The sequence below is a fragment of the Pristis pectinata genome, chromosome 29 (genome assembly GCF_009764475.1).
Source record: "Pristis pectinata isolate sPriPec2 chromosome 29, sPriPec2.1.pri, whole genome shotgun sequence".
NCBI classification, from domain to species: Eukaryota; Metazoa; Chordata; class Chondrichthyes; order Rhinopristiformes; family Pristidae; genus Pristis; species Pristis pectinata.
In genome coordinates this window covers 9567239-9582743 of record NC_067433.1, presented here as the reverse complement: position 1 = coordinate 9582743, position 15505 = coordinate 9567239, and the positions used below count along the sequence as shown (strand labels likewise).

Below are 15505 nucleotides of genomic sequence, written 5' to 3'. Positions count from 1 at the left end.
CAATTCTGCAGTGGCTTATGGGATTGTGAAGGGTCTAAACCATCCAAAGAAGAGCCAAAATGTCCCCTTGATGTCCTGACAATTGGTTAGCCCCCAACCAATGTTCTCCAGAAAGATTATCTGGCCATTTATCTCATTGCTGTTTGTGGGATCTTGCTGTGTACAAATGTTTCATTTGCCTTTGTAGCAATCATTGCACTTAAGGAATATTCAGTGCCAATGTCTTGAGATGCTTTAGAGAGTCATAGTACTGTGCTCTTTTTAATAAAACATTTCTTTTGTTAATTGCTTGTCAGTTTTAAACAGAGAGATTAGAGTGTTAAAAGTTGTGTTCAAACCTTGTGCAAAGTAACAACTTGTAGACAAGGGGACACCACGCCTCCTGGTTCCCCTCCAAGTCGCACAATCCTGACTCAGAAATATATCACCATTCCTTCTTGTAAATCCTCGATCTGCCAATGCTGATATAAAATTATTTCTTTATCTTTTTTTATGGGTGTTATGTTACTTAAGTCTAGACATGTAGTAGCTTGACTTTGAGGATATAACAGAGGGCTGTGGTTTGGGCCATGTATCTGGGGTATGGAAGGCTTTGAAAGTTAAAAAAGGAATATTCTCCCCATTGCGATTTAAATTTATTTGCCTCAATTTATCATCTTAGTTGGCTGTGCCCACAGCTCTTCACCATGTGGCCTGCAGTGGTTCCTCATAAAGCTCACCACCATCTTCTCCAGGGACAGGCATTAAATGCTGGCCTTGCCAGCAATACATGTCTTGTAGCTGAACATAATATTGACTCTATTTGGCCCATCTTACTCGAGCCAGTACTGATTTCACCACCATAAGGGCAAAGGTAGTGGTTAAGAGAATGTTTATTTCTGTATACAGAAGGCCCAGTCACAAGATCACAAAAGACAAAGGAGCAGAAGGTGGCCATATGGCCCATCGAGTCTGCTCTGCTACCTCACCACGAGCTAAACTATTCCCATCTAGCCCCAATTCCCAGCCTTCTCCCCACATCCCTTGATACCTTGACTAATTAGATACCTATCAATCTCCTTCTTAAACACCCCCAATGATTGGGCCTCCACAGCTGTATGTGGCAACAAATACCATAAATCCACGACCCTCTGGCTAAAGAAATTACTCCTCATTTCTGTTCTAAATGGGTACCCTCTAATTCTAAGACTGTGCACTCTAGTCCTGGACTCAACCACCAAGGGAAACAACTTAGCCACATCTATTCTGTCCAGTCCTTTCAACATTCAAAATGTTCCTATGAGGTCCCCTCTCATTCTTCTGTACTCCAATGAGTACAGTCCAAGAGCCGACAATCACTCATCGTATGTAAGCCTTTTCATTCCGGAAATTATCCTCATAAATCTTCTCTGAACCCTCTCCAACAATACCAGATCTTTAAAATGATTTTGTTGTCCTGCAGCCAGTATGGTAATCAGACAAAAATATTAACATTAACCTCCCACAGGTTTTTTGGGGGAATTGGTAGCAATGGGATAGAGTTAGATGCTTTTCAGTTGCGGTAACTCCAATATCAGGCCATTGGAAGCTCTAGCTGTTTATAATGTCACATGTACCAAGATACGTTGTTTTGCATGCCATCCATACAGATCATTCTAAAACATAAGTACATCGAGGTAGTACAAGGGAAAAGCAGTGACAAGATGAGAATATAGTGTTACAGTTATATTTATAGAGAGTGCAGTGTAACTGTAACACTATATTTACAGGGAACTTGTTGGTACGTACACAGGCATACAATTGTCACTCAACCCTTGTCCTGTAGTGTATGCAGCAAACAGATAAAAATCATCTTATTCTCTTTGTTATTCACTTGTGGCCAGTGATGGTGACAACTTTCCAGAACATTGTCACAGCCTGTTGGGGGAGGAGAGGAGGATCAGAGATCGTACACATTAAAATTAAGCAGTGAAGTTGAGATTTTTTTCCACAACTTTGAACGTCTGTTTGGTTCCCATTTTTAGAACAAGAAAAGGGTTTCAGATTGAATTATTTCTAATTTCTCAGGTGAGTTCGCCAGTATTTCTTTGATTCGTCCAATCTATTCCGTTGGGAATTTCCCTGATGAATGTATTTGAAAAGTACGTCTATTAGCAACATTTCAGGTTACTCCACACCAGCAACAGTAAAAATTATTTCTTTATTTTATGAGTGTTATGTCACCAAAGAATGGACACATAACAATCTGACTTTGGGGAGATAATGGAGTGGAGTAGTTTAGGGGCAGGAGTCTAGGATGTGGAATCTGGTTTTGAAAGTTAAAAAAAAGGAACATTCTCTCACTTTATTCCCTTCAATTTATCATTTTAGTTAGCCCTTCTCAATATTAATTAAACAGCTTGATTTCACTGTGGATTACCCTAAGGCTCATAAACTGTGTGTTGGTCTACACAAAAACTCATAAAAGCAAAGATCTAATGTTATACAAATCGCTAGCTAAAGTGCAGATGAAATAATAGAACAAAATAATCAAGTAATGTCAGGTCCTTGACATTGCAACATTTTTTTTAGCTGACAGATTGTCTTTGAAATTGATTTACTGGGTCTTGGAGGTACCCAAGTTGTTCGCAGCAAGATTCCAAGCAACAATGAGATGAATATCCTACTTTGGGTGGAGGGTAGAGGGAAGGAATGTTGAGAATCAGGAAGAAGAGGAAACCAAATGCTCCCACGAGTCTGCCATACCAGTCTGTCATTGATCTTCCATTGTGCTCCTTACTCCTGTGCCCAGATGTTGTAGGTAATCAGGAAACAGGGAAGACTCTCTTCTCCAAGCTGATTTTTCACATCTCTCTCGATGAGAAGATGCTACATCTTAGAATGAAAGAGTCATGAAGAGCAAGAGTATGGAACCAAGCCCTCAGTGCTCTGACCCATTTACACTGATCCTACTTTAATCCCGTGTTTTTTTTATTCTCCCCACATTTTCATCAACTCCCCCCAGATTCTACCACTCACCGGCACTAGGGGCAAGTTACAGCGACTGTATAACCCTACCAACCTGCAGGTCTTTGGGAGGGAACTGGAGCTCCCAGAGGAAACCTATGTTGTCACAGGGAGAGTGTGCAAACTCCACACAGACAACACCCGAGGACAGGATTGAACACGGGTCTCTGGCGCTGTGAGGCAGCAGCTTCACCAGCTGCGCCACTGTGCTGTCCTCTTGTGGATTATGTGTCCTAGAGTGGCAAGTGAATCCACAGTCTTCAATAAAGTGTTAATAGTGCTAGTGTAACGTACGGGATGAAAGAATGTCAAGGCAGGATTTGCTGAAAGGATAGAAGAGAGGGACTGTAGTTATGAGTAAAGATTAGGTAAACCATATTTGTACAGAGACCAAAGGGAGATCAGACGGAGGTGTTCAAAATAGTCAGTAGTTGGTCGAGAATGACACAGCACAGAAGCTACAAGGACCAATATGTTCAGAGTGGCTGACTCAACTCAAACAGCTCTGTAAGCAAGTCAGGAAGTCAGATCCAACTAGACTGACTTGACCAATTTCTCCACCTCCTTCCATGATAACACAGTGCCAATTCAACAATACCAAGCCAACGAGCCCTTCCCAGGAAGCAGGGAGCCATGATTAACATGGCCTTCCGTTTTACTATAGATTGCAAAAGAGTGGGAGATCTGGGGACGGAGGGTTTGGAGTGTAATGACTTTTCTGCGAGGAGGAATGTTGTGTGAGACATTGTGCTTGGAATTAAAAAAGAGCAATTAGTAGAAAAGGATGAGGGCCAGGATAGAGATTTGGAGACCACACTTAGAAATAGATCATTTATCAGACAACAGGCTACCTTGTGTGTTTTGTCTAGGACTGTGAGAGGTTTCAAAAGAGCAACAGCCACATGAGTTCTGGATAGCTGTGAGTTTCTCCAGACTCCCACCCCAGGGACCTTCTGCAGCCAGGCTTCCCCTCCACCAGTAGACCCACAGCTTTACGTGTCCCTGGAACCCAATTCACAGCTTTGCGCCTTTCTACACTGTTACTAGAGCTGGACTGGGAGAGCACAGATTCGGGGAAGTGGCTCATGATCATCTGTGGGAGTAGTCCTCAAGTAAGCAACCCCACCAACCCCCCCAATCCCCCACTCCCAAAATTAAACCTTTCAATGCTTATCTCATGTAATCTAAAATTCTTTCAAAACCCAAGGACATAACTTTAAGGTGAGAGGGGGAAAGTTTAAAGGAGATGAGCGGGTCAAGTTTTTTACACAAAGAGTGGTGGGTGCCTGGAATGCACTGCCAGGGGTGGTGGTGGGGGCAGACAGGATAGTGGCACTTAAGAGGCATTTAGACAGGCACCTGAACAGGCAGGAAATGGAGGGATATGGACCACGTGCAGCACACAGGTTTAGTTTAATTGGCATCATGGTCGGCACAGACATTGTGGGCTGAAGGGCCTGTTCCTGTGCTGTACTGTTCTATGTTCCTTCCATGGTCTTGACCTTCCTTCCTTCAGCCCTACGATGCAGCAGGATCTCAGTTCTCCTCCAACTCTTGAGCATCCCCAGATTTAATTTCTCCGCATTTGTTTGTCAGGCCTTCAGATCCCAAGCTGTAAGCTCCGGAAACCCTCCCTAAACCTCTCAGCTTCCCTTTCGTCCTCTGGCCATGCTTTTCATCATCTGCCCTGATATCTCCCCATGTGCCTCAATTTCATGTTTTTGTGTGAACCATTCAGGGCTTTTTGCAACCTCAGAGTGACACAGTGGCACAGCTGGTAGAGCTGCTGCTTCACAGCTCCTGCGACCCAGGTTCAATCCTGACCTCCGGTGCTGTCTGTGTGGAGTTTGTGTGTCCTCCCTCCAGCCGCATGGGTTCCCTCCGAGCGCTCTGGTTTCCTCCTACATCCCAAAGACGTGCAGGATGGATGATCAATTGGTCACTGAAAATTGCCCCTGGTATGTAGGTGAGTGATAGAATCTGGGAATACTTGATAGGAATGTGAGGAGAATAACCTGGGATTAGTGTAAATAGGTGCTTGATGGCCAGCACAGAATTGGTGGGCTGAAGGGCCTGACTCTATGACTGTCGAGATGCTCTATACATGAAGGTGGTTGTTGTTGACTCCACATGCTGAGAGAGTGAGTTTAACTTGGTCATGATGCTGTCTTACCCTGGGACAATATAACAGCTGAAGTCTCACCAAATGCAAAGAAATGGATGAAAACAAGACACCAGGTCTACCCTCTCCTCATAGCTCATAACTTACAGGAGTGTGGAACTTTTTTGTTTAGTTTGTGAGATGAGCAAGGAATGGAATCTGGAACGCACTGGGCGGGCGGAGGAAAGACTCTTGCAATGTTTAAGAAGTACTTTCGGCAAGCACTTGAATAGAAGGCTAAAGATCAAGTGTTCATAAGTGGGATTAGTGTAAGTGGGTACTCGATGGGCAGCATGGACATAATGGGCTGAAGAGCCTGTTTCTGTGTTGCATGATTCTATGAAACCGGACTGTCAAAATGAATATGTACCAGTTTTGATACTGTGCAGAGCTAGCTGGCCTGTGGCTTTGACAGGAGTACAGTTTGCCTCAGTCCGAGTGTGAAAGAGGAAAATTAGCCATGGACATCAATCTTGATTGTTTATTGACAGAGAAATATTTAATAAACCTTCAATCGCTGCTGAATCTTTTAGTATTAAAGTCTTTGAATCAAACATCATCTAACCTCCAAAGACAGAAATGACCAAAAGGGTGTTTTATTTCAGCAGTGAAGGATTGGTTGAAAGTACAACAGGAGACAGGGAAAGCTGTGGTTTGTTGAGGTACCTTGGGAAGTGGGGATCTTGAGCTGTGTGAGACAGGCAGACTGGGATCATATTACCTGCTCTAGACCTGCTGTCAACAGAGAGAATTCTCCTGGGCAACAGGCCTGTGGTCACTCTTCACAGAATGCTTCATTAAATGAAGAATATTTAACAATTCATTTTACACTTGAATCTGGGCTTTTTAAGAACCTACAACAGTTAGGTTTTTTAAAAAAATAATCAATGATAAACAGGAATGTTTTCTTTTAACTCCAATGTACAACCTCAAAAAAACCTAAAGTGGTTCATCCCCTCCATACCTCTTCAAAAGTCTTGCTTGATGTGGTCCAGTAACATAGCACAGAAAATGGTCCTTCAGCTCACCGAGTCTGTACCAACCATCGAAAATTAATAAAAGTCATCATAACTAGGACAATGCCTAATAAAGTACATCAATAAATGGACGATAAAAGTCTTAATGACAATGGGTTTAGAGGGATATGGGTCAAATGCAGACAAATGGAACTAGCTTGGTTGGTACTGTGGTTGGCATGGATGAGTTGGGCTGAAGGGTCTGTTTCCATGCTGTATTACTCCGACTCTATGACTCTATTAATTACCCACTCACACTAATCCTACTCTGATCCCTTTTTACTCTCCAACTTTTCCATCAAGTCCCCCAGACCCTTCCTTCACCTACACACCAGGGGCAGTTTACAGTAGCCAATTAACCTGCCAACTACCATGGCATTGGGATGTAGGAGGAAACCAGAGCACCTGGAAGAATCCCATACAGAGCGAACATTCAAACTCCACATAGACAGTGCCGAGATCAGGATCGAACCTGGGCCGCTGGAGCTGTGAGGTAGCAGTTCTACTTGCTGCGCTGCTGCGCCCCTTTATGCTTTCACATTAACAACAAGCATTCACATAGTGCCTTTATAGTAGGCCAGTCCAAGTCAATGTTGTGCTATTGCAAATAAATGAGGAGAGATGAGCCAAAGCTCAGTCAAAGGTGTTTTAGCTTAAAGGTGCTGAGAGATGAGGGAGAGGTCCAGAAATCCAGAGATTCGGACCCAAGGAGCTGAAGGCATGGCCATGCAGAGCGATGGAAATCAGGAATGTACAAGGCTTCAGAATTGGAAGAGAGTTGAGGTATTCATGTTGGAGGAGGTCAGAGAGAAAAGCAGGGGTTAGGTTAGGAGGGTGTGCATTTTACAATTGGGATATTGGGACAAGAAGCCAAAGTCCACTAGTGACCATAGTGGGTGAGGGTAAATGATATTTGGACACAGTCAGAGGGTACTGGCAAATCATTAAAGCATGGCTGGTATAACAAATAAATCCAATTGCTCAATGTGATATTCAAGATCCATTCAGGAACAGGAAACCAACTAATTTTCCCTCAAACCCTGGTACCAAAATAAAATAAAAAGGGGATCTTCTCAGTTTCTCCCACCATCGACCTCCTTTGAAAGCTAAGCTTCATGTTGTCCTTGCTGTTACCTACTTCATCCTCTCTATGACTCGTGTCAAGTCATTGGTAGCAGGTGCCATTTTTGTCCATGTTTTTCTGTCAACCAGAATATTCATGAGGTGGGCCATTAGTAAACTCTCCAGTCCTCCGAGTGTGCATGACTCCACCTCAATGAGATCAGGTATGAATGGCCGGGTAACAATGCAACCAGAAATATGAAAGGCCAGGCCCTGCAAAACAGTGAGGCTCTGACGACCCACTTCCTGATGATTTGGAAATCCTGATGGTTTGGCATTTTGCTCAGCAGTTGGTTTGCTGCACTCACCAGGGTTCCAGGTTCCTTGCTCTTTTTCCATTCACTGGGACTCAGTTCCTGCTCTCCCTTTAAACTTACCTGGTTCACTGGGAAACATAATAATGTACTATTATTATGAGTAATAGTGACTTAAAATTGCATTGAGGTATTTATAGTAATAACGTCCAATAGTCTGGAAAGTCTGTCAATCCGACACCACCCAAGTCCTGAACATGCCAGATTATTAGAGGTTTACTGTAGGCACTTGAATTCCTCAGTTGGCGCTTTAATTTGTAGGTTCTTGAGACAAGATAAAAGATTGGATACAAGGTTGTGCTTTATCTCTGTGGTGCTTTCCATTTATATTTAAGTGCATAGTTTACCAAAATAAGGAGGGGGTGATGGAGAGTGGATCGAGGGTGGTGTTTCGAGGAACGATTGGTGAACAATTTGGCTGGTTGTATTTTTTGTAAAGAGTATTAAAAATAACAGAAAAAGAGAGAAAAATTACATTTTACAGCACCTTTTACAACCCTTTCAGGAGTCCCAATGCATTTTATGGCTAGTAAAGTATTTTTGAAGTGTAGTCGTTTGTGATGTATGAAAGGTGGTTGCCATAGTATGCACAGCAGGATCCCACAAAGAGCAATGTAATATTGACTGGATATGTGTTCTTAGTAATGTCGAGAGAGGGATTAATATTGGTTAGGTCACCAGGGAGAAGTTCCCTGTTCATCTTACAAATGTTGCCATGGCAACATTTTCAGGTCTTGGATTGATGTCTCATCTGACACAGGGAACCTCTGACAGTGCAGCGCTCCCTCAGTATTTGGAGCTTTGGGTTCAAATCTTAGCGTGGGACTTGAATCCTTCATCTTCCAATACAGAATAAACACATTACAGAAAACATGCTCTAAATTATTGACATAAGGCGTGTGTTTGAAGCTTGCTGAGCGATTCCATTGAAGAGCATGTTTGTAATAGCCTGAACTGTGAATAACAAGATATCCCATTTATATTTTGTACCATCAGCTAGTTTCTGATGACTTTACCCAATTTCTGCTGTAGTGTGGGATGGACAAAATCTGGCACATGATGTTGCTCAACAGCTATGTTAATATATGGAGTGTCAAATGGAATGAGTGAGGTAAAGGCTGCTCAGCTCCTCCACACACGCCAGTGAGATTTCATGTATGCTCGGCACTTGAATTCACTGTTCTAGTAAAGCACAAGGTCCCAAAAATGCAGTGGTGGAGAGAAGCAGCACCAACATAAACCACCGCTTTCCCCCAGAGAAACCCAGATCATGTTTGACACCACAAGGACTGGATTGCGATGAACCCAGTCTGTGCCTCAGAGTCACAAGATTAGCTCCCACCCATCCCCGAGACCTCGTCAACGTGGTCACTAGGCCTTGGGCAACACAAAGTAAGGCCCTGCCCATCGCACGCCCCGATTCTTTTCCAGAAGGAGGTCTTTTGGCCCATCGAGTCTATGCTGGCTTTCAGAGTAGTTACAATCCCTCCCACACTAATTTTCCCTGCAACCTATTCTTCCCACATACCCTTCAGTTCTGCCACCCACCTACACACCAGGGGCAATTTACAGCAGCCTATTAACCCGCCAATCTGTATGTCTTTGGGATGTGGGAGGAAACCGGAGCATCCGAGGGAAACCCATACAGTCACAGGGAGAACGTGCAAACTCCACGCTGATAGCACCAGAGGTCAGAATTGAACTCGCGTCGCTGAAGCCATGAGGCAGCGGCTCTAACCACTGTACTGTCCAAAGGCTTTCAGGCTGTTAAAGCTCTTTTTATCATTGATCCAATTGCCTGTGATGAACAGGTTCCTTTTGAAACCATTGAAAAATAGCATTTTTTAAAAAAAAGTAAATTCACCTAAAAGCACAATTAACTCATATAAATTAATTAAAACAAACATACTTAAAATAAAGTTGGAATATAAAACAAGTTCACTTACTTTTTTAGTGGAAGTTGGTGGCCCCATTCAAATGCTGGAGATCAGGTGTAGGCACATCCAACTTCCAGTTCCAACATTGGACTTACTGCTCCAAGGCCTGGGATTGTGCATAATTTATTTTCCTAACTTGCCACCTTCGAAAATACTCATAACTCCACGTCCCAAGTCCACCCTCTTTAGAATTCTGTCCTTTGAATACGCTGAACGTATCATAAGAAAACAGGAGTAGGCCACTCAGTCCCTCAATACTGTCCCACCATTCAATATGATCATGGCTGATCTACCCCAGGCCACAACTTTTCTTCTGTGTCAGTTCCCCACAGCCCTCAATTCCCTGATCTTTCAAAAATGTATCTAGTTCCTCTTTAAATGCCCCCAATGTTCCAGCCTCCAAAACCCTCTGGGTAAAGAATCCCAAAGATTGCGAGAAGAAATTCCTATGCACCCCAGTTTTAAATGACTGCCCCCTAACTATGTCCTCTCAATTGAGATTCTCTCACTCGTAAAAACATCCCAACATCTACCTTTTCATGTGCTCTCGGGATCTTGCATGTTTTTGTAAAATCGCCCCTAATTCCTCTAAACTCCAAAGAACATTGATCTAATTGCTTTAGCTCTGTGTTTTACATCTCTGTGTCAAATTTGATCTGCCCTGTTCCACCAGTTTTTTATTGTTTGCTTGGTCTCTTACAATCCTCATTCATTACAATAAAAGTTACTGCTGAATTTTGATGAGAATTTACAAAGCTGGTCCTTGTAAATGGCAGCAAAGAATTCGAATGCTTATTTTACAATTTAGCTCCAAGAGAACTCAGGACAAAGCAACCACCCAGAGGGTAACAATTACCTCTGAAGAATAAGGGAATTTACAAGATAATTCCATCCATTTTTGAATAGACAAGAGACTGAGAACATGTAGGTGGGGTTAAGCTAATGAGAAGGTTGATGCTTTGAAGGGGAGCAAGTTGGGGGCCAAAGGAAACTATGTGGTAAACAGTGTAAGCAGGCCCCTGAATTGTTTGCTGTCATTTACAAGGTATTGGTGAACGGAGCAGATGAAACTTAACGTGGAGCATCGTAAAGTGAAATATTTTGGTAGGCAGAGCTTGGAGGAGCAGATAATCTGGAGGCTGTGTTTCTAAGGGATGTGCAGGCATAGAGAAAGCTGAAGTTGGATGCACAGTAAGGTAGCAGGTTGAGAAAGTAAGATCCTAGTCTTTTGCCCAAACCAAGATTTCATTAAGGTTCAGCATAACTTATTATGCATGGACTTATTGGACATAGTCAGCAGGGCTTTGAGATCCTGCCTCACAAATGTTTTGAGGAGGTGACGAAGGTGATTAATGAGGGTAGGGTAGGTGGACCTTGTCGACATGGACTTTGGTAAAGCATTTGACAAGGTCCCTCAGCCCTCATGGTAGGCTGGTCCAGAAGATGATCACATGGGATCCACAGTGTGTTGGTCAGATTGACAGAAAATTGTCTTGGCCATAAAAGACAGAGGGTAGTGGTGGAGGGGTGTTTTGTTCAACTGGAGATATATGACCAGAACATCACCAGGATCAGTGCTGGGACCTCTGTTGTTAGTAATATACATAATCTGAATGAAAATGTAGGTGATCTGATTAGTAAATTTGCAGACAACACAAAAATTAGTGAAGTTGTGGAGAGTGAGGAAGGTTGTCAAAGGATACAGCAGGATATAGATCAGTTGGAAATTTGGGCAGAGAAATGGCAGATGGAGTTTAATCCAGATAACTGTGAGGTGATATATTTTTGGAGGTCAAATGCAAGAGGAAAACACAATAAATGTCAATAAAATGAAGTATCAATAAAAACCCAAACCTTCAGCAGCATGAAAGTGTTCATGGGTCAAGCGAGCTCATTGTGGGAGTGTACTGACCCATACAAACCAGGGTCTAAGCTTTGAGCCCTGCTCTGTGCTGGATTAGCTGATTGCATCTGGAACGTGATAACCGGAATCTGGGCAAGGAAAGGTAAACCGTCCCAGTTTGCTTGAAAAACACACAAGAACATAAGATAGTAGGAGCAGGGGGAAGCCACTCGACCCTTCAATTCTGCCCCGCCATTCAATATGATCATGGCTGATCTGCCCCAGGCCTCAACTCCTCTTCTGTGCCAGTTCTCCGTGATTCTCTGATCTTTCAAAAATTTATCTACTTCCAACTTATGTACTTCTAATGATCTGATCTCCACAATTCACCGGGGTAGAAAACTCCAGAGATTCACCACCCTTTGCAAAAAGAAGTTTCTACACACATCCATTTTAAATAACCAGCTCCTTATCTTGTAACACTATCCCCTCCTTCAAGACCCTCCCATTAGCGAAAACATCTCAACATCTACCCTGTCGTGCCCACTCAGGATTGTATATGTCCCAATAAGGTCACATATCATTCTTCTCAACTCCAAAGAGTACAGACGCAACCTATTTAGCCTCTATTGACTGGACAGTCCTCTTTTCACCAGGCTAACTCCTGCATGAGTCCAGAAGAAGGGTCTCGACCCAAAACGTCGACTGTCCATTTCCCTCCATAGATTCTGCCTGACCCGCTCAGTTCCTCCAGCATCTCGTGTGTCGCTGGACAAAGAATTAGCAAATTTCCTGCCAACCCTTGGCTTTCTGGGCTCTTGCTTCAAGAATGGTAATGTATTGGGGCCTGCAGAACCCAGCTCCAGAAGGAGTTAGTGCCAATAGCGCAAGGTGAGAAGGAAAAAGGGAAAGCTTGCACACAGAGAACCTGGGACACTAAAAGAACAACTGAAATAAAAGCATTGACAAGCTTATTTTAGAAATATATCAATATGTATTAAAATTGTCCAGCTCTGACCTGGCCTTGTTGTCTCTATATTTGGTAGCTATATGGAATGGATGGATCAATACATATGTGCTTTTGTTTACGTTTTCTCCTCTTGTCTTCCCAGCCATGACTGGACTCGTAGTTCCTCCAATGTGAGACTGTTCTCTCCTGTCACTATATCGCATTCCAAGGAGCAAAGTTCACCCACTACAAAAACATCATCACCAGAACCAACAGCTGTCAAAAATATTAGCAGCCTTCTCTTGGAAGCAGGAACAAAGCTGACTTTCTTTGTTGCCTGGACTGAATGAATTCCCTGCAGCATTGTAGAAAACTCGGCTTCAACCGTACTTAAGGAACCTCATACCCATGGAAGTGGGGGCAAAAGGTGGTGGCGGGAGGGACGGACAAGGTTGATGGGTGGGTGGGGGGGGAAGAAATCTTAAAAAAAAATGCAATTTTCTATTTTGTATAATGGTTTAATGTGGCAGTTCTTATCAGTTTAACCCTTTGGATATGAGAGCTGGCTTATGAACTAGATATTGAAGTAAAACAGATTTTTTTTTAAAATGCAGCTGAATAAAGTGTCAATAGATTGCTTGTTGTGAGTGGTAAAATTAGAAGTTAAAGGTTTAAGAAATTTTACAGTAATTTAAAGAGGTGGTATCCTTTATTGTCAGATTATCTAGGCTGTGATTATGAAATATTAAAATGGTGTAGGCTGTCCTGAGGGTTGAATGGTTTTCAGCATCTGGACTTGTGATATTCAACCATAGTGACCACAGGGCATTCTTGCTTCAGCCACTGGTGCGGACTGAGTTAGCTGAACTTGATTAGGACTTTGGTGTTTATGATTTTCCCTCTTGTCTTTCCATCTTTTGGCCTCAGTTCTTCTGGGCTAGGGAAGGAAAAGCAATTCAACCTAGACTCTTGCACCCTGTCCAAATTCTCTCCCTAATAAACAGCATATGTGTGGTTTCTCTGGTGTGCGTGGGTGTGCGTGCATGTGCAAAGAGCTGGTTACCTGTTTCTGAGTGTGTTTGTGGTGCCTCTGTATAGTGCTCATGAGTGTGCATGGCCAAGCACCTGTGTAATGGTCTGTGTGTAAGTTGTGCGATTGTGAGGGATAAGTATGTGTGTTTTGCATGAGAAATGCTTGAATTTTCTGGATGAGTATAGTGTGTGTGTGTGGGCACATATTCTGCATGCACGTTCTGTGTGTGTATGTTTTATGTGTGTAGTATGTTTAGTACACATTCATGTGTGGTAAGTGTAATTTGTACATGGTGTGGGTTGTGTGTTTGGTGTATTTTGTATGGTATGCATGTATCTGTAAAGTATGAGTGTATTTTATGTGTGTTTTGTGTGTGTGTGTGTGTGTGTGTGTGTGTGTGTGTGGTGCACACAGATTGGGCGTTGTGTGTGGCAGGGTTAGACCATCACAGCTTTAGTGCTTGAACAGATTGCTGAGGCACCCTGTCTACTTTGACACATTGATGCCCGCTTTTCCAAGCTTTGTAGTTGCTGGAACCCACAACACTTCACACTCCAGATGAGATAAAATGAGGCAGAGGAGAGGGGGAATTATGGACTGCAAATACTGCTCAACAAAGCGTTGTTTTCCCTGATTTCTTTAATACTCATCATTTTTCCTTTTCTCTTTCACTTCTTTCTTCTTTGACTGGAGTTCCCGGGTAAATGTTTTTACAGCTTGGTTCTGCATTGTAAGACTTCTCAGTGTATTTTTTTCATATATAAAGTGCTGTCATGTTGTAAAAGTTGTTTCAGTTTCACTGACCTAACAGGCAGGTTGGGGGTCACCTATCAAGGATCCTAGGTAGAATGAATCTGTAGGGATGTATCCAAACTTCTGACCTTGGTGAGATGAAGGTTACCCACCCAGAATAGGGAGGTGGTAAAGTGTGTAGAGCTGAAATCTGATTATAAATTGGACTTGAGTTGAATTAATTGGATGAGTTGTCAAAGTCGAATTTATTGTCATCTGCACAAGTACATGTGTGCACAGGTGCAATGAAAAACTTACTTGCAGCAGCATCACGGGCACAAAGCATCAGGTAAGCAGCATTCACAAGAAAAACATAAATTCTGCACAAATTTTACAGGAAAGAACACAATTAAAACAAAATAAAAAAGTTCACATTGGTGCAGAGTGATCAAAGTAGTCATGGTGTTGCGATACTGTAGTGATTAGAGTTGTGTAGTTGTTCAAGTACCAAATGGTTGAAGGGAAGTAGCTGTTCTTGAACCTGGTGGTGTGGGACTTCAGGCTTCTGTACCTCCTGCCCGATGGTAGTTGTCAGGATAATCCATCAGCTAGGAAGTGCCATTTCTGACCTGGAAGTACTTGGTGCTCTCACGGGTTAGAGGTCAAAAGCTTGCTCCTGTTCCGAGTGTCCACTTCCATTCACAAACATTAACGCCAGGGCAGGTTGTCTGGAATTACTTCCTTGGCCCCAAGCAAGAGGCCCATGTCAATTATGGGACAGCTAATAAGCTTAGAGGTTTTCAACAATCATAATGAGGCCAAAAGTTGCAGAAGATGTGATTCTGTGTGTGCCAGGGAGAGTTTCAGTTGTAAATTAGATGCTGAAAGCATTTTTCTGCATAGTTGCTCTGTTCAAAGCCTCCTTCAGAACAACTGTTCACCAAGTCACCATTAGTCCACAAAGTATCTTTGATAGATCCCCTCTGCATGTAGACATTCCACAACTAAACTGACCCTCCCTTCCTCTCTCCAAAACATAGCACTCGACCTATTTGTGTAGGCAAGAGACGCAGAGGCTGAAGACTAACATTGGATGAAGTCTGCAACCATTAAACCAGCTAATGGAATAATTGTGTTCGTCTGAAATTCCTTACGGCAGAGTCATTTCAAGACCTGTGATCTGAGACAAGGGAGGTGTCTCCCAATTTGAAAGCCTGATCTTTTCCACATTACAATCAGCTATCCAGCGTGCTGAGCAGGTGAACCAAAGTGGATTCTGTCACTTTGTACATAGAACATAGAACAGTGCATCAGAGGAATGGGTCCGACATCGTCACGATGTTGTGTCAAACTAATTAAGCTAATGACACTTAATCCCTTCTGTCTGCACATGGTCCATATCACTCCACTCTC

At 42.9% G+C, this 15505-nt stretch overlaps 1 protein-coding gene across 1 annotated transcript in view; it reads left to right on the top strand.

Annotated features, from left to right (window-relative positions):
* Positions 1 to 12583, top strand: part of LOC127584198 (transcription factor COE2-like) — a 246838-nt gene extending 234255 nt beyond the window's left edge. The window contains exon 17 of the mRNA XM_052040789.1: positions 12491 to 12583. Within this exon, the coding sequence (XP_051896749.1) occupies positions 12491 to 12522 (32 nt within the window). The 3' untranslated portion in view covers positions 12523 to 12583. The remainder of the gene's footprint in view (positions 1 to 12490) is intronic.
* Positions 12584 to 15505: the final 2922 nt, after the last annotated feature.